This window comes from Colletes gigas, unplaced genomic scaffold (genome assembly GCF_013123115.1).
Source record: "Colletes gigas isolate AHSC1104 unplaced genomic scaffold, ASM1312311v1 Colletes_gigas_Sc00014, whole genome shotgun sequence".
Classification (NCBI taxonomy): Eukaryota; Metazoa; Arthropoda; class Insecta; order Hymenoptera; family Colletidae; genus Colletes; species Colletes gigas.
The window spans coordinates 1328489-1347626 of NW_025106643.1; the positions used below are offsets into that span (position 1 = coordinate 1328489).

General features: G+C 41.3%; 1 protein-coding gene and 2 non-coding genes across 6 annotated transcripts in view; all 3 read left to right on the forward strand.

The window, feature by feature from the left end:
- LOC122399695 overlaps positions 1-19138 on the forward strand; it is a 40072-nt gene that overhangs the window by 4694 nt on the left and 16240 nt on the right. For 3 of the 4 annotated variants that reach the window (XM_043400574.1, XM_043400577.1, XM_043400576.1), the window contains exons 2-3: positions 9327-9529; positions 12425-12673. In XM_043400574.1, coding sequence (XP_043256509.1) covers positions 9327-9529; positions 12425-12673 — 452 coding nt within the window. Of the gene's footprint in view, positions 1-2643; positions 3488-9326; positions 9530-12424; positions 12674-19138 lie in introns of those variants that run through there. The other variant, XM_043400575.1, reaches the window with a different exon arrangement.
- On the forward strand, positions 8459-8530 carry Trnap-ugg. Its single transcript has one exon. It is a non-coding gene; the product is annotated as a tRNA-Pro (tRNA).
- Trnap-ugg lies at positions 8823-8894 on the forward strand. The gene has a single exon. It is a non-coding gene; the product is annotated as a tRNA-Pro (tRNA).

A 19138-nucleotide genomic window follows, 5' to 3' on the forward strand; every position in this document is an offset into this window, starting at 1 on the left:
CTGCAGTTCTTTATAGCGTTGCAAGTGCTTCACATGCACGCGTGCAAACTATTAATGATGCATTGGAAGCGTTTAGATAACTAACAATGGTTTCGTGAAGGCTATTGTAGCGAATGTTGGCTGTGAGGAGCTCAAAAAATTTGAAATCTATACACGAGTTTATAGTAAAGATGAAAAAACCGACGAGAGAGCATATTTCCTGCGATGCAGCAAATCAGTTAGCTATGACTGCGGCAAGCCCGACGTACGGAATAGAAGGAGAAGACAGATGCATGCATTTGATGGAAATCGCAGTCTATTTTCGATGCCCGCCAAGAATTTGGAGCATGAACATTGAAATAAATTGCGTTTGATCGCCGGTCTGACTTCATCTCCGATCGCCAAAAACAGATTTCACGCTGTCGCCCGCATTTTTATCTCGAATTATCGTGTATAGTCGACAGGGGGGCTCATCGAGAAACGAATGCAGTGGCAAAACATGCCATAAGATTGAATTTATATTAAAAAACTACGACTACTGGGGCACCCTTTATAGTATCTCGTTTTTGGGAAAGGAACCACTTCACCGGGACCCTTGATTGTTTGTCCACCGTTCGTAATTCGCGTCGTTGACAGAAATAAGTTTTGAGGATAATTATTGGCACGCGTTACGTCGAATCGATATAGAACGTTGACTTAATTTTAGCTTCCGTTGATTCCCCAAAAATATTGGCGCCGGGACATCGAAGACTACGAAACGCCGTGCGTTTAAACGGCGATTATTATTATTATAAATAAAACAAACGCAGTTGAATCTCAAACAGAAAGGATACTCCGGAATTAAAGTAAAAATACTGTAGTGTTCCCTTTAATCAACAAGTAGAAACAGAAACGATAGAAATAATTTTGCATTAGGCTCCATACAAACTTTATGTCCAAAAAATCGACCAATCATAGTCCCAACAATCGAGATGGAAGTGAATACAATTTCCAACGAAAATAAACAGCATCGTAGAAACTGTGATTCATTACAGGAGAACTTTTATTTTATTCAAACTTCTTCATCGTTCTTGGTACGTGACTCATTCTTGTTTCCATATTTTTCTCCTGAATCTTCCCAGGTCGAAGTATTCTAGACACAGCACCGGTTCATTGCGAAGGGGCCATCACCCACCAGCGTCCAAACTTCAAAACTGATCCACTTGATGATCACGTAGAAGAAGAGCAAACGATTAATCGTGCAAATGGCATCGAAGACGTTGCTTTCGATGGACGCGTCGAACAAGAGACCTTGCCTCCACATTTCGCGGTCAAAGTTCGAATCGTTCGTTTCGCTCGTGAATTTCGTTTCGGGAACCGGGATCTTTCGATTACAATTGGAGTCTTGCAATCCTTGCACCCAATCCTTGACCGTTCGAAGACTCGAACAGATCTCACCCATGGTTCCTTCACGATCGGCGCGCGATAATCGTTCGAAAAGCTACCATTCGCGCAACTGACGGATAACTGATCTCGTCGGTTCATCGCATTGCGATGGTTCCTCATGCGAATGCCAACTTTGATGTACCTTCGGTTACCTAACCGCTCTAGAATCGTCATCGGTTAAAACCGCCTGCTTGATTGCGAAACTGGCGTGCGCGTATATCGATGTGCATCTAACATCGAATGAGACACACGGTGCACACACCGCGATAATGCTATAAGACATTGTGGCTTCGGACGAGTTGAAACTAGAAACACTCCGTAGGAATCGCGTGCAGATTATGCCCAGCCTTGGCCTAGGCGAGATGAGACCGAGATTGCCGTCATGGCCGAACGATTTTCATCCTCTTTTCCTTTCGTAGCTTTCGTAATCGCTCGATCTTTCAACCCCCCCGACCACCTTATCGATCGTTAATTCATTCGTTTCAGAAATATCTTTCTATCTCGGGGTAGGTCAGGCTCCGAGGGACTATGCCGTGGGGGTTGGAAGTAGTGACCTGACGTGAGGTACTCGATAGACGATATGGATTACGTCATAAATATGTTTCTCAACGTCATGGGATAATTTTCGATAAAAAGTATGAACCAGCACATTGCAAGAGGTCCTCTCGCGCCTCAGGGAAGGGGGGGGGGGACCTAAAGGTTAATATTTTAACCTGACCAGAGTAACTATAGATCTCCAGTTCGAGAATTTTTGTAATCTCCTCGGATGGGGGGATGATCCCTCTCGAGTACGAGGCGAGATCGTTACGGATTTAAGACTAAATAATAACCAGTGACGTACAGAGGTTCCGGCGGAAGGTTAGGAATAAAAATAGGTGACCTAGAACGAGTTAAAAAGCTACAAAACTGTCGTTGTGGGTACAGTATCCTGTCGCGCGTAACTATGCTCCAAACGAGGAGAAAAAAGCGTGACTCTGTGGGACGAGGGGGAGGGAAAGGTACGAGAATCTCGAAGAAACTGGAAAGGAGTTGCTGGATGCGTGTTTGAAATACGTCCGGATATCGGGTGCTGGGATGCTGTTGCAGAGGGGTTGAGGATAGTGACACGGTCCGTAGCAGTGCGATGGCGCGACCCAGGGTCGTGACAAGGGGTCACGGGGGCGGAGGGTGAGGTAGCCGTTTCCCCGCGTCCGTAGGCCGGCTTTTCTCGGGAGGCAGTCGGATGCCAGACGCGACGGGAGTTGGTTCGTTGTATTCGGTACGACTCGGCCGCGGTCGGCTTTCGTCGGATACTCCTGGCTTTTTTACCGCACAATAGCACCGATCGTTCTGCATAATCGCGACCCGATGCACGGACGCGCGCGTTTTGCGACGATTCGACGACCGATCGTTATCGGATAACCGATCCACCGGACGGACGCTCGCGAACAACAAAGATCGAGCGACAGGTCGTTGCACTTTGTACGTTCGAGCGTCGCTTCGTAAAATTTCCGTGCTGTAATTTGTGTTTACCGACCGCGCCTCGATACCCGTTACTCCGTGACATTTCTCTCGACGATCGATCGTTCACCTGCTCCGACGGATGCTGTGATTTTCTTTTTTTCTTTTTCTATCACTTTGACGGTTCGAAGTGCTGGAAGTCTATCTGTGATACAGTCTCGTGGGAAACGGAATAAGTGTGACCGTGCTGGCGGGGACATACGGTGGAGTGGCGCGCTGAACGACCTGTTGTGTGCTCCGAAAGCAGTTCGGGTTCGCGTCTGCAGGGGACCTGAACGCGGATAAAGAACTCGTTCGTGATTCGTGAGTGGAGTCCGGCGGGCGAACAGCCGCGGGGAAACGTTTCTCACGCAAAAATTCCGGCGATAATGCTCACTAACGAAGCGATGAAGCATCGCGCGATCAGCTGACTAGCCGAATTGTTCGGCGGCCGTGGCTACTACTCTGCCGGTAACAACAAACGGCAGAAAACCGGCAAAAATTCACACCAGCGGCAGGAACGATTGCCAACCTGCTCGGTTATGACGTTCAGCACCCAGTTTCACACCGAGAAATCGCAGTTTTCCAGCGATAACTGTACTCGGTACGTTTCTCTCTCTTTCTCCTATCTTGTTATGGTGTTTTATCGGGTGTCGCGAACCGGTTCTGTTTCTCTGGAGCGATACGCAACGCGGCCACTGAATTGCAAACACTGTGTTAATAATAAACCGTGCTAAAGTTTTATTTGCAGGTGATTACATTCAAACTTTTAGGTGGAGATAAATCAGGGACTCATAATAAATTATTACAACAGTAAAAACTGATGCAAACTTTGAGTTATGTATTAAAATATTATCCAAAGTCAATGTTTCGGTCTTCTGGAACATCTTGGAATTTTGAGACAGCTTTTGAGAGATCGAAAAAGGAGTTTATTAACACTAGAATTACCGACAGTTATTATGAATTATGGTAAATTTTTTACAGGTTTTATTAGAAATTACGAATGAGTTAGTTTGACTGGTTTGGTGGTTCGAGTGTTAATAGGAAGAGTTCCTTTCCGAAATAGACAAAGACAAGAGAAACAAAACTTGAACGTTTTAACTTGCTGGAGTTTCCGGTCGAGAAACCACGGGAATTTCTTTCCCTCTCTGAAATGCTGAGGTAACTCGGGAAGCAATTAGAAGTTAAAGATCTCTGACGTCAATTTACTGTATCCTTGCGCCCATCTATGTGTACGTGTGTTTGTACTACTAATTTGGAAATGGGTTAGTTATATCCGAACGTCATGCTACCTGTACGCGTCATTTTTATTGATATTCATTCATGCGCGCCGTCGCTCGAAAGAATCTCCGTGGAATATCGTAGATTTTTATAGACTCGGGGGGCAGGGAAAGCGACGGTAAAAAGGTATTCCGAGCAACAAGGAAATTATCTGGAAACGATACAGCAAAAGCTACGATGCAGCCTTATCGCCATCTTTGCCTTCCTACGCGTTAAGAATTTTAATGGCGCCGCGAAAAAATACGCATTAATTTCGAAACTAAAACGGATTCGAATTTTCATGAAATACTTTCCATACGTTTTGTCAATGCATTTTTCAACTTTTAGATTACAGTAATCTAAATACATTATAAAATTGTTTATTTCTTGCATTAATAATATACACACTTATGAAAACAAGTCGAGCTTAAAAATTCTCCGAAATTTAATTCGACGTTATCGTTTTCTTTTCGAATTTGTTTAGAAACGTGTCTCATCTCAGTGAAACATCAGCTTAGTTTTTTGGAGTCCCTTCGCGATCTGCGTATTTTTATTCAAAATGAAAGATTTCACGCGTTTGAACGAAGCTTCCACGTGTTCCTGTTCCGTTCGGTTTCACTGTTTTAAACGGCAAGGAAAAGGTCGCACATCCATTGCCGTATTAGGCCCTGGTTATGGTCATTGCGCCAATTCAGTTCGACATCCGTCCACGTCATTCGTTCGCGTGTGGACAGGCACTTCGTTTCGTTGCTAAATGCCAGTGCAGAACGACGCATTGGACCATAGAAATCGAATTCAGGGGAGTCGAGGTTGAGAAATACCAAGGATTTTTTCTTTTCTACCCGTGGTCCCCGGTGTTGCCCTTTGAAACGCGATGCCCCCGACAAAAGTCGCGAATTCGAGGCCGCTCGGAGGCTTTTAACGAGGGTGGTAGGCGATTTTATTCCGGGGGGTCGACCTTTTCGTCCGAATCTGCGGCTGGGCGTCGCGTGTGGCGTCCAACATAGAGATTTAATGTGATAACGTTGAGAACGAGCAAAATATACACGTATAGCAACTGCAATTCAACATACAGTGATCCTCAAAACTGTTGCAATAATTGGATATAAGAATTCTATATTTAAATTGACGAATCAACGTGATACTTTTTAAATGACCAAAATGTAGCATTATCACTCATGAACGCCGTCGTCGAAAAAGACGAGGAATTAGATAATAGCGAACTCGTCGCTCCGAACCGCCATTTTCTCATTATCGGCCATTATTTCATTTTCGACTTTTTCACCTTGTCCCACTGAATGACCATTCCACGAGTGGGTATAGTGATTCTGGTTCAATACCTAAAATTCTATTGCAACCAATAAAAAGTTACAGGATAATTATCCTTTCAAGCAATGTTTTTAGTTGCAAATAACGATTACAAGTGACTGAAATGTTTCTTTTTATTGTTGATATCGACAAGAAAAATTTATTTCGATTGCTTATTGCGATTATAATGTCCTTTCTTGAATGACGTCTTCAAAAGTGTCTCTCTTTTAACAAAGATGTTTTCAAAAGACGTAAAAGCGCGCTGCACTTCTTTCCCCCCCTAATCTAATAACCTGCGTGCGTTTATAAAAATATCCGTCGGCATAATAACGGGTTTAGATTAGGTTAGTATGCGTGTGCGACGTCGGAGAGCGACAGTAATACGTCATTCGGTGCACGTTTACACGTGACGACGAAGCTGGCAGCAAAACGTAATGGAGGTTGCAGTCAAGGCTGTAGAAAGGCGTTCCTTGTCGCATCTTGCGAGCCATACTAACCGGTCGTCGACCTGCCGGTGCTCACAACTCTTTGTGCAAGGTCATTTTGCGTATTGTTAGATTCATTTTGCCGGACGTATTATTCTTCCGTCGTGTGTCGTTTGCCTTTGTCTCGAGATCACTTGCGTGACCGAGAGAGACGAATCCACTCTGGTACCGACAATTTTGCAATCGATACTTAAGGGGGAGGGTGGGAGGATTCTCATGTAATGGCTCTTAAAGCAACCGACACTTATATTTTTCCTTTTTAGCTTACACAGAGAGTGCAAGGCCTTGGGGGTCATCGATGTAGTTAAAATTTTGCAGGATGAAAGATTTGATTACCTTATTGTTAAAGTTATATGATTATATGGGCCATTATTCAATAATGATTATCGTGTAACAAAAGAAAAAGTGGAAGGCAAATTATATCATAAAATTATGGTTCACCGAGGCAGAAACGCCAGCTCCTCCGCCATCTTTGTTTCACGCCGCTCGAGAAGTTTGCGAAAACCGGGAAGATTCTTTCTTTAAGTACTTCTGGAGCCTCCGTGCTTCGCAAAGTTCATCGAATTTTCTCAGACGGCAATGGACTTACCGAGAAGCAGCACTCGGGGTTAATTAGTTTTCCGCTCTTTTGCGTAAGAAAGCATAATAGCACGGTTGTCACGCCGGGAATAACTCCCCTTTGCAAAGTCATTAAAATTATCTCCCTCTCGTGGCACAATACTGCCGCGCCCATCTTTAGAAATCACGAATGTATCGGTAAGAAATTAGAAGAAACCCTTTTAGTTTGCCCGAGGCCCATCGAAGAATTAAAAGGTTTTTATCTTTCGCCAATTTTCGTCATTCATCCAGATTTATACTGTGAATTTTTCCCCGAATCTCGTTGTGATTCATCTCGCGGTTACGAAACCCGTTGTTTATGATTCGCGATCCAGAGACAGCAATGCATCGACGAAGATTAGCAACGATTTCGATAAATTGAGTCACCGTCGTCGAAACTTATTTATAGCGGCGACACGGGAATAAGTGGTACTCGTTCTTGTTGCTTCAATTGTTAGACCCCCCTTGTCCCACCGCGTCCCCGGCGACCGACACATCCGGGTAAATGGGGCAAAGAGCGAGCCAAGAGTTGAGGGTACATGGGTTATCTTGTCGAGATTTGTAGAATGAGGTCATGTCGATCGCAATTCATCTATCGGGGGCCATTGTGTTCCCCGTCTCGACTCGTACGCGCGACAGTTGACGACTCTGTTTACCTTTTTTTGTTGTGCAATTCCATGCGAAAGTTTCTATGGAGCCTGGAGTTAAACGGGGGAAGTGGTTTCCGGTGAATCCCGACTCTTTAACGATCGGATGCTGGAGATGACTTTCGAACCACGTGTATTCGAGGAATTGAAAATGGAAAATTCGAACAAGTCGCGGCAATTTTCTCTCCGTGAAACGCACGGTTGTTTTTAACGAAGAAAAAATAAATATGCGCGGCGTTTGTTTACCCCCGTAACTATGCAAGCATATGGACAGGGATTTTCGTTCTTTTTTCTATTTCCTTTCATACATCGACGTGAATTTAACGAGGTACCCTTTTCATTATGCGGAGCAAGAGGCCGGCTTGCTTAATGAAGAGCGGGTAGGTTGGTCGACGTTAATTGGGCGACGGAAGCTCAAAGCTCGAGAGCTTAACTCCGTCGCGCAAAACCGACGCCCTTGCTCTTTTCAAGCTCTTCGACGCGAATGCCACATTGTTGATCGCCGTGGCGCCGGATTCGTTGCCGTACACTGTGTAAAACTGGACGATGTTAAAATATGTAATCGAAACTATCGATGGAACATTATTTATCGGGTCAAAAAGACGTACAAATTAATCATTATTTACTGTATTTAAAAAACGATTGAAATGGAAATAGCGTAGAGGAAGGAAATAGAAATTGTTCGATTTAAATGAGAATTATGTCGATAAATGAAATAGGATTTTCTATGTCACGATTGAGAAGTAAAATTTGTTCGCAACTACGGGGACAGGAAACAATAGTTACTTAATTAATCTACGATGAGAAAGTTGTAATAGACTTGCCTAAAGGTCGGAATGCCATAGCGTGTAGAACTCACCTAATTAACGTGCTCTATCCTTGTCGTTCGTCATAGGTCAGTCCGTTGCTGCAGTAATTATATAGGAAATCATTCGAAAAGTCTGTTGAAGGTCTAACAAACCGGAGTAATCATAAATCTGTCGCTACAGGGGACCAACTATAATACTATGCAGTCATGGAAAACGATTATTTTCGGTATTTATTTTTCTGAAAAATGCAGTCCATTGAAAACGACATATTTCTGGCAAAAATGATAAATAACAAAGTTTTTTTATTTGTTCTACGTGAAAAAAGAATAAACTTTTGTATGGAAAAGCTATTCAATGGAATATTGGTAGTTAAAGAATATATAAAAAATAGCAAAAATTAAATGTTCCTGTATGCAAAGAAATATTGTTCATCAGTAATGACTATACTTTTGCTCACTTGACTGCAAGCGGCTCAGTGGTCTAGGGGTATGATTCTCGCTTTGGGTGCGAGAGGTCCCGGGTTCAAATCCCGGCTGAGCCCAATTTTTTTTTTTTCTTTCTCATAGAAGAATCCAATATAAATGTATTCCAATAATAAAAAATTGTATTTGTAATTTTTATAAACAAATTTTTCATTTATAAATATATTACAAAATTGTGATTAATGCTAAAAGAGGAAAAGGAAAATACGTTTATATTTTATAGTTATTCCATACGTATACACAAATGTTATTTTTTTTATTTAATTGAGAGAGGTATAGAAATTGAATATTTGTGAATGTTTATTGGATATGATTTATGATTGTGTGAATACACGAAGCAAAAAATCGAGTGGCTCAGTGGTCTAGGGGCATGATTCTCGCTTTGGGTGCGAGAGGTCCCGGGTTCGAATCCCGGCTGAGCCCTTATCAGTATTTTTCTTTTTTTTTTTTAATAATACCATAAATATGTTATTAATAGACTGCGGATGTTTATGCATTTATGGGGGATTTTAATTCTCAAGAAACTACAGAATGCACTTAATATGCAAAAATATAAGATACGAATTATTATATTTAAGGGTTGAGACAATCATCTACAAAGCTCCCATTTTATTAATTCTATTAATAAAAATATGAATTTGCATAAAGAGCCGCAGTCTAGTTATTAATAAGTACACATTTTTATATCAGCACACACATTAAGTACGTCTCTTATGTTCGTAGAAAATGATGTATTATTTTCACAGTTTAGAAGTGAGGACTGCATGCAATATGTGCATTAATATTTACGAGGGATGTGGATTATTGGCGAAGCGGAATCGACTAAATATGTTTCTGTTTCGTTTATTATTTCAGGCCCAACACCATGGCCGGCGAGGAGGGCACGCTGAGTGGCGGACTCGGTACAAAATTAAAATGTCCGACCCCTATATCACGCTTAAAAGTGGAGAAGATTGAGGGTGGCCTGATGGTGGCCGGGGTTGTAATAGCTGCGAACTGCCAGATTGCTCTTCCGGCATTCGGGTTCCTCTTCATGCTCGTCGGCGCTGTACTCACTGGTTTGTATCGTGCTTCTTATTGTTTTTGCCCACGCCTATTCTATATCGACGCCCCCATTGTCTTTCGTTGCAATTGCACAGCTAATATTGGAACAAAATAAGGAACAAAGGTTCCTCGGCTGGTTGTTAATCCTATTATGCAAGCGGTTTCATATCCGATAAATGTCGAGGCGAATATTACGATAACGCAAAACCATTCATTCCTGTTCGAAAACTTAATGTTTTCAATGTTCGATAAACGAAATATCAAACTCAAGTGTTTCAAACGGTATGGCATATACCATTATAAATAAAACCAAACTTCTTAAACGGTTGTTTATTAGCATGTGTAAGTTGTATCTCTGGATTGCAATTTAATGGGAAATTGCTATGTATTGGTTGAAATGTCGTTCGAAACTTTCCATTTTGGAGAAAGCGTACAGGTTCCAAGAAATTATAGGCTTATAAGGTTCGAGATATGTACCACTTAACGGTTACATCGATTTATAAACGTGTCGATACTATCGATTCGAAGAAAAATAATATTTACATCGATACAAAAGATAAAAGAAAAAACATGCACAGAATGATTGAAATATATTAATGAATATTAATATATTTCTTCCTTGCCTTCTGCATTTTTCTGTTATGAAAGTTTCACGAAATATTTCGATCGTAACACTTCGAATAGACACTTTGTATGGAAAAATTCAGTAAAATTGCATTACGGGGCGTAAGTAATTCCGATGGAAAGCTACTAAATTCACACTGCGTTGACGGGAACACGTGCAAGACAAGAAACGTGGATTCCACGATGATGGAAACTACTCTCTATTCGCAGCTTAGCATTCTCTGCTGATCTAACGGAAGCCTCTGACGTGTTCGTGGAATTCGATTAGTTCTACCGAATAAGAAGCCTTGTTCTAAGCTGAGCTGGCAGTAAATACTCGAACGACAAAGTTATACGCGGCGAGATCGATTCCTGGGAAATTGCTGCGTCGATTTATGTTTACAACGGATAATCGACGATGTTGTTTACGCTCCTGTTGGTCCAAGGTTCAACCAACATCGTGAACTCCGTCTTTTTTAATTACCGACGCTCGTCAGAAATCTCAAGCCATCCACTTGTTAGTTGCAATCGATGGACCTTCGATCTTCTTGAATTTTCAGCTTATAAAAATAAATGGCCCCCGAAAAGGCGAAAGAAAATTTGAGATTTCGTTCTTAAGTCGGGTGGAAAATGATCTACCGTTTCTCGAGGTCCGAATTGTATTTCTCGCCGTGGCGTGTGAAGGAATATGATGGGAATTCTCGTCACGTAAAGCCCATAACGTTTATCTCGAGGCATCAGCCGTCTGTTCTGCTGTGCTCGTTACGTTGCACCATTTGAGAACCACTATTTTTCGAGGTGATTGAACTCCGCGACGGCAATGTAGCGTTTATGTCACGAAACCGAAGAAGAAGACGCGGAGGAAAAAGCGAAGGAAGAAAGGCTCGGCTGTTCACCACCATGCAACAGCTGGTCGTTTACTTGTTGGCCATGGTTTCTCAGATACGGGTCCCGGACCGTTGTTACCAACCGATTTATCAAAACCGGTCAGTCCTTCCTTCGTCGCCATTCTTTTTCTTGCCTCTGGCTCTCCTGATAGGGACCGGTCCTGGGCCTCATTTCCCTTTCGTTCCCTGTCATTTGCTCCTTCTTTGCTGCCCCGTGTTAAAAATCGTGCATCGAACGATCCCACATTTTTCAATAAGCTCTCCATTATTCGACGCCCAAGAATATCGAATCAACCGGAATAAATGTATAAAGTTACAGTTTAAAAAAAGAAACTGTGGCTTTATTACGTCGAACATTGTTCGTCCAGGTGCGTGGGAACATTCTCGCGTTGATTTCGCGGAGAATAAAATCGAAAACGAGGAGTTACGCGCGCGTCTCTAAAATGGCGCCGTTCTCCCGAGATTCTTCCCTTATAGAGATCGTCCGAAGAATGACTTTCTCCTGTAACTGGCAGGAAACTTTCTTTAAAACTCTCCCACGTGATTCCAAGGCGTAATCAGCATCCTCGGTCCCCCTCGAAAAAATAATAAAGGTGAAGTGCAGATTGCTGTGACTCTTCGCTATTTTCTTACTTGAAGAGGAGTCGGATTTCGTGCACTTTCTTCCGCCTCTCGAGCTCGATACCGTTCTTTGGTTACGCGAGACTGTACAGGGTGTCTTGAAATACAGTTTATAGTTCGTAGAGGTCGTAATTTTAATATCGTTGACCTTTTCAAAGAAATATATTAAATTTCGTTTTATAATTCGTGTAAGGAGAAGAATAGACGATTGCAGTAGCCTGTAATTTGATTTCCTTATGCGGTAATATACGACACAGGCTTGTCCAGTCGTCGTTTCCATCTTGCATATTTAATTAAAAATCTTCTTCTCTTTTTCTTCCCTGAAATTCTCGGTTATTTCGCTTTTTTGGTGCTGCGGTATCTCCGGAAAGTTCGATACTATACGCGGAACCACGAGAGCGTGAATTTAGCCGCAAGCACTCTCGAAGATTAAATTTCAAACATTTATAACGTAACGCCAAAACTCTGAATCTCCGAAAGGACGACACAGGATAGTTGAGTTATGAATCTGCGGTTAAGAGGATCGAAAAAATAAGTCGTCTTCCAGAATTTAAAAGAAAAAGAACTACAACCTTTGTATGCATGAATTTTTCCATTACAAACAAATAAAAATTGAAGAAATTATCAAATGAAAACTGCACACTGATGTGAACGGGAAAAGAATGCATTGTACGAACTGAATTCGAGAAAATGGAGACCAAACTTGGGGAATGTTTTATCTTTGTACCTTCCGAAAGACTGAATAACGTGACTACATGTTGATAAAAAATTCTGATCGCGTCTGTTTGCTCGTTGCAGCTGCCTCTTATCGCGGGCCTGGCGAGGACGAGGACAAGGATTCGTACGCAGCTAGGATCGCGTTCACGGGGAACTCCCGAATCTTGGGGCCGATATGTATCGTGGTGGGCGCCCTCATGCTAGCCCTCGGCGTGCTGCTGTGCATGCTCACCAGAAGGGCGAGAAGAAGGGAGCGTAGGGTCGGTTTCCATTGCCCTCTTCACGGGGATTTTTACCCCTTGAGTCCTGTTCAGGGTGTCAAGATGCTCGGTGAGTCGTGTTTCGTTATTTACGCTCTGTACGTTGCCAAAGAACGATCATTTCGTGCTTTATGCTTTGACAATGAAAGGGTAAATAAAGAATAACATTTTGGATGCCAATTAAAATTAACACTGCTCATAATTCGTATAAATCTGTCTACCAAACTCTGGGCTAGTTGTAATTACGCGCAATATTTCCCGGATAATTAAAAAATTAAAACCGGTATCGTGGCGTTTTAGCTGTTCAGGTTTATTCGCGATTTCGTTCGAGGAATCGACCTTTCGTATCTGGGGCTGAGACCCACCCACGCGTGAAACGTCCGATGAACAGAATAACCGAGATACACCAAGAGCGAACGAGTCTCGTATTACACGCGCTCGATGGCCGAACTTCAAAGCGACTCCGCATGCGTAGGGGTGCGGTAGCATCTAATGCAAATTAAAATCTTTAATATATGTCGTCCTATCATATTCATTTATCGTGCTTTTATTTTCTTCAACCGACGATTACGAGTATCTTTCCAGGAATGAAAATGAATTTCATAGAACGTCGATACAGAACGAATTTTTCCTTTGAATGATAACGGTGGACTGATAGCGCCATGGTTATTACAGTCTGCACGCAATTTATCATAAAACCGTATTGTTTCCCGCCCTAAACATCGGGATTTATGTCCCATCGCTCATTCCGTTATGATATCTTCGTTGTCATGCGAACCAACATCGACCAAAGTTCAGCCATAAAGCACGTAAACAGTGGCTCTCAAAACTATTACAATAATTTGTTTATTCATTATTACAACCAACCATATTTACTCTTAAGATTACTTAATACTTAAAATTGGTTTTCTTCGAAGGTGTTTATCTAATTTTTATTGAATCTTTAATTCATATTGCAACAGTTTTGAGAGACACTGTGTGATATACGATTTGCTTCGAATAGAAGCTTCAAGCGTGTATTCCATTTATATTTTCCTATCGGACCCAACTCTGATTCGGGGAATCTTATCGAGAAATGAGTTTATAATTTTTCCGTCCATTATCGTTCGATTCACTGCTTTTTTCCACCGTACCAACCCGGGGCATTCGTCGTAACGATATCCAATATACAAAATTAATCGTCATGTCATTGTAATTAATTACAATTTCTGTGTTATCGCTGCACGATCTATGATCCTCGATAATACCATTAAATTTAGAAGCTGTAATGGGATTGCGAATTCTTTTGGTGCATCGAAGGAGTTCTATGCTTCTCGGAGACGTTTGACGTGTTGGTTCGACCAGTCTTAAGAAGCCTATACAAAACGTTAGGCTATCGGTGCACCAGTTCATGTCAGTTACTCTGAATTCAGGACGAGGCTGGATCAGGGTTAGGGTAGCTAACTGGATTGTCGGAATTCAGGCTAATACGAGTCTATCAAATTATTTCGTCCGTCATTCGGACGTGTTACGACTCCTGCAGCCTCTCGTTTTGTATCAGAGACCAAAACAGAAACTCTGATCCGTTTGGAAATTTAAAAAAACCCGGTTGAGAGGGAACGGTCGGACGGTGGAGTGGAAACACGAATTTCTTTGGAATTTGTTGCATCATTTGTTAGTTTTGCCCGCGATACGTGAACTCATTGACGCAGCGAAGTGTATGAAATAAGAAGATAAATATAGAACATCCTGGTAACTGTTTCACGTGCTAAATATTCACGGTGCGATAATAAATAAGAGAAATAAACGCGGATGACACTTCTAGTCGTTTCTTGTGACGTTGGAAATCTTTTAAAGATGAAGATAGAAACCATAGTGGATAGAAATTAACAAATTTCAATTAAGTTGAAGTTCAATGAGTTAATAACTCAGAGAGGATAAATATTCGGAAAATATAATTTACGTTTAATGTTGGTGCATCAGAGTCAATAATAAATTATTAATATATGGTATCCCCCCAATTTACTGAGAACTTGATACGAAAGAAGTTACATAACTATTTCGTACGTAATAAAATCAATTTAAAATAGAAAGTCTATCGTACGTTTGACCCCTCGTTTTATGAAAATATTCAGCGAAAAGCAAAGCCAAGTAAAAAGTAAATTACAAACACGGTTGCATAATATCGAGGTCAATAACATGCAAAGCCTAATGGACGCAGGCCAAATAGGTCATTGGAATTAGCAAAAGATATCCAACTAAATACTAGGCAAACAGTGGATTTGAAACTGATCTTTTTGTTTGAAGAGCCTGTTCTACAAATCAAATATTAAATGATCGAGAACGTCCTTAAAATTCATAGCTCACTGAATTTTTACAGGAAATTTGCATGACTCTATTGTTAGATTCTTTTAGAATTTTATTAAACAGGGTTTAAAATTTTTGTTGTTACAACTCGAAAACCATGTGCAATGTATACACCTACACGAGTCACGTTGTATTGTGGCTACAAACTAATGTATATTTCCGTCCGTAAATACAATACTCTATAAATGCTCATGAAACCGTGGGGGTGTTTATTTGAAATGAATCCATCGCCCTAACAAATCTTCTGCTAGTATCAGGGAAGCAAGGTCATCATTTGCGAAGTTTCTGCAGGTTATGTTTCGCAGATTAGCAGGGATCGTGCCAATAGGAGGCGAATGTAGGACGTCAGTTCGCTCTGTCCAGGCGAACTATATATTGACGTTATTGACGTTCGTATCTGGTGGTCTATTTAATTCACCCCCCTACCCCCTATCGCAATTAATTACATAGAATAACTTTAACGAGAATTCTTGGAATCGTACGCGTCCGTTTTCCTACCCCAAATTGACGCGTGAGATTAGAAACAACAATGCTCGTTTCCAGGACTTAAACGAGACTAAAACTATTTTTATTTCATGATCTATGAAATTTTTTTTTTATTTGGAAAATTGGTAATACGTATTCGACTTTGGGGAGTCTGCAGGTATCTGTGACCCAGAATCGAAACCTTTTTAGAGCATTGCTCTCGGTATTTCGGCTGTCTCGGAATTAGGGCCAATATTTCGGTCGTCTTTACGATCACGTATCCGTGATCGAAATACCAGGGGTCGTACGTTTCGATTGTCGATCATTTCCTTGCGGTGCTACGGTCAGTATTTCGGTCATCTGAGAATTGCAGTCGCAGAACCGTAACCGAAAAGCAACCGATTATGTATTGCGGTTTCCATTCCGGTTTCGATGCTCTGATTCAAATACCTTTCGCAATTCTTATCCACATCCTCGTGGATACTAGCACACGCGTGCAAGTTCAACACTGTATCTTTCAGCTTCGTTATATACAAAATGGCCCCCGAGGGCTAAATTTAAAAAAATCTTCAATCAAGCCTACTAAAAATAGCTTTATTCTTTGTTTAAACGTTCCTCTCACACTACCAATCGTTTCATAAAGCGCGAAAATGTCAGCGCCCGAGTTTTACTTTGAACCACTGTATACTTCGATCAATACTAGATTCCTTGGACGTATATGCACGTGCCCCTAGGATACAAGAGTTGTCTTCAAAAATTTTAAACAGATTTTGCTCAGGATAAATAGAATAATTCACCAACTATACAGAATAATAAAATAGGTTCAAATACATTCAGTTCGTTATTCTAAGCGCGACTTAAAAACCTAGAAAATGGCGCTACGTGTTGTATAAGCAACATCCTTGAGAGATTTCTCAAATAACCGAATCGACTAGTTCCCCGTGTTCGTTCTAGGATTGAATTCAATCGCACGTTTAATAACACACGGTTGTAGAATATGTGAGACTCTCTTTACAGTCAAGGCGAGTCCATAATCGTGCACAGGTTCACTTGCACTGTTTAATTTCAGCTCGAATGGATTCTCAGATCAAACGACGTTTCTTTGGTCGTTGCATTCATCTCGAAACGTAGACAGTAAAAGATGGCGTACCCCGAGAACGAAAGCCTTCTAAAGGTTCTATCCTTCGATGCAACACGAGCCTGCCTTTTTTCTTTCTCATTTTTCAGAGTGTTCTTCCTCCCCCGCGACGTGGATCGCTCATTCGAAGAAACAGTTTCAGAGTACAGTGACATTTTCGTCTCCTCCGGAGGATCATTTCGATAAAACCTTTGCAAGACTCTACGACGATGGAATCCTACAAAATACTAAAATAAAATTTAATATTAAGATTTCCTTCTTGCATCCGAGACTCATGTACCTACTAGTAATACCGGTTAACTCCGAGTTTATGAAACTGAGACACCCCGTACGACTTCAACCTTCCTACGTAAGATCTCAATACCGTGATTCATCGATAGTTGCATAACTGACCGATTGTCTCCATTACACGTTCGATGTTTAATATTTTTTAATCGAGTCGGTTGGTTACCTGGGTAGAAAGGCATCTTCATTGTTCATTCAACCTCTTATTACTCACTTCTCCGAAAGATTTAATTAACAGTTACGTTACACCTTGTTTCCGCGAAGTAATATCTCGTTGTGGGGTGGCGTTAACAAGATCCTGCATCCCCGTATTGGGGAATAATATCTACGGGTATTCGTGGCTCGTAAATATCGCTGAATCTTGTTCCAAAGACTCTTATCAGGACTTCGTTCAGCCTTATCGTGCAAGAACGTGATTATCCGGATTTACGAATCGCGTTTATTTCGCGTCGACGATGCGTGATGCATGCAAATCTTGATCGTCTCGAGGATCGGCTGAATCTTGAAAATTCAATCACCCTTCGAGGTATTCCCACTTGTCTAATAGGCTCACGAATCACGATTCTAACGACAAATTGTTACTAACAGGAACCCTCAACTCTTACAACCAAAATGAAAAAAAAATCATAGGACAATATTCATTTTATTATTTAGTTTATATTAGTATGATGCTCCACGATTGTGTATTAAAATCCTATGATACCAGCATCCTAATATATATCGAAATTATTAGTCAAACGTAGGGGTGGCTGGGACTGGTTATGACATTTTCACCAAAATGTCACTATTACAGGATAATCTGAGATTTGAATATTATTGAAACAGAAGCGTAGTGAATTACGTAATGAAATTCGGTTTTAGCTAACGTTTGTACATGACAGATGGATAAAACTGGTTTTTGAATTTTAAAAACACTTATTTTAAGTGCAAAAATATAAAACTGAAATGAACTCTACAGAAAATAACTAAAATCCGTACAAAACATAAACTATACATTTTTATCTTAATTGCTTTTGTTCTTTTATTGGTCGTTTTTAATACGGAAAATTCGGCTTACAGAGTTTTCGAATTTATTACTTTTTCAGACCTTTCAAGAAATTTATGGATCGATTTTTCCATTGCTTCTTCTAGAGCATTACCTCGAGTAATAGTTTCCTCATCCTCGATATTAAACTCGATATTGGAATCTGTTTCTGCCCCCGTAGAAGAATTGGGATATTCTTCCTGATAACTTAATTATATTGGGGTTTGAAGGATTTTGCAAATATAGTAAAATGCTTACTAATTTAACTTGTTTCCTATTATTATCCCTTCCATTACAATTGTTTTCTAAATTCTGTGATTATTTTCAAAGGTGCATCGAGTTGCATGCACCAAGTACGGTTATTGCAAATTTGTTGTTTACATTGGTCGCGGTGGGGCTATTATTTCTTGTAATAGTGTGTTTGGGTGCCGTTCGTGCCAACAATTTTTTGCATCAAATTACCGTGATTCGTGGATGGGGTAGATGCATGACGCGATGTGCCAACATTGCAGTTTTACAAAGGCGCACGGTCGAACGTGTTCCGCAGGGACCAAATGCATTTCAACGATGTCCCGCTGCGGCGAAAGGATTAACGAATCCTCGCTGATACGCCCAAAAGCCTCGTCATTCGCGTTCTGTCATCATGTTAGAATCCGTCGATCAATAATGCAGCTGCTTAAGCATCGTTTCGCGCTCGCTCTCGTTTTTCCGCGGTGCTCGTTTTCGGGTCAAGATCAGATTAATAATCCCTGATTTCGTATCCTCGTTGACACACATACAATTCCAGTCAACGAATCTCCACGAAACGCCATTTTTTTCATTTTCGACCTTTTTCAGTCAAACTTATTTTTTTTCGTTTCGAATAGACAAAATAGTGTAACGATCGTTTCTAAGAGTGGTTATGTTTGAGAGGATCCAGTGCTACCAATTACAACTTCCTTTGTCTCGACACGAACTCGTCGCTAATAACCTCGTTGCCAATGCAATGCAAAGCAGCAAGAAAGAAAATTGTATGAAATGGAAAAGTGAATAGAGTCAGTTGGAAATGATAAATCATTGAACGGGACCCGCGCGAGAGAATGGCGTCTCTATGAACAACACCGTTGCACCGTCGAATTCATTTAAGTTGAGCTCTGACTGTACCTACGTGCCTGGTAAACTAGGACGTGCACCGCCGCCATTGGGGTCCATGACATCTGTTGCCCTCGATCTTACGATATCCCTTCGCCATTCGTCGGGATCCACGGTTTTCCTAGCTCTTCGATCCTTTCCACGCT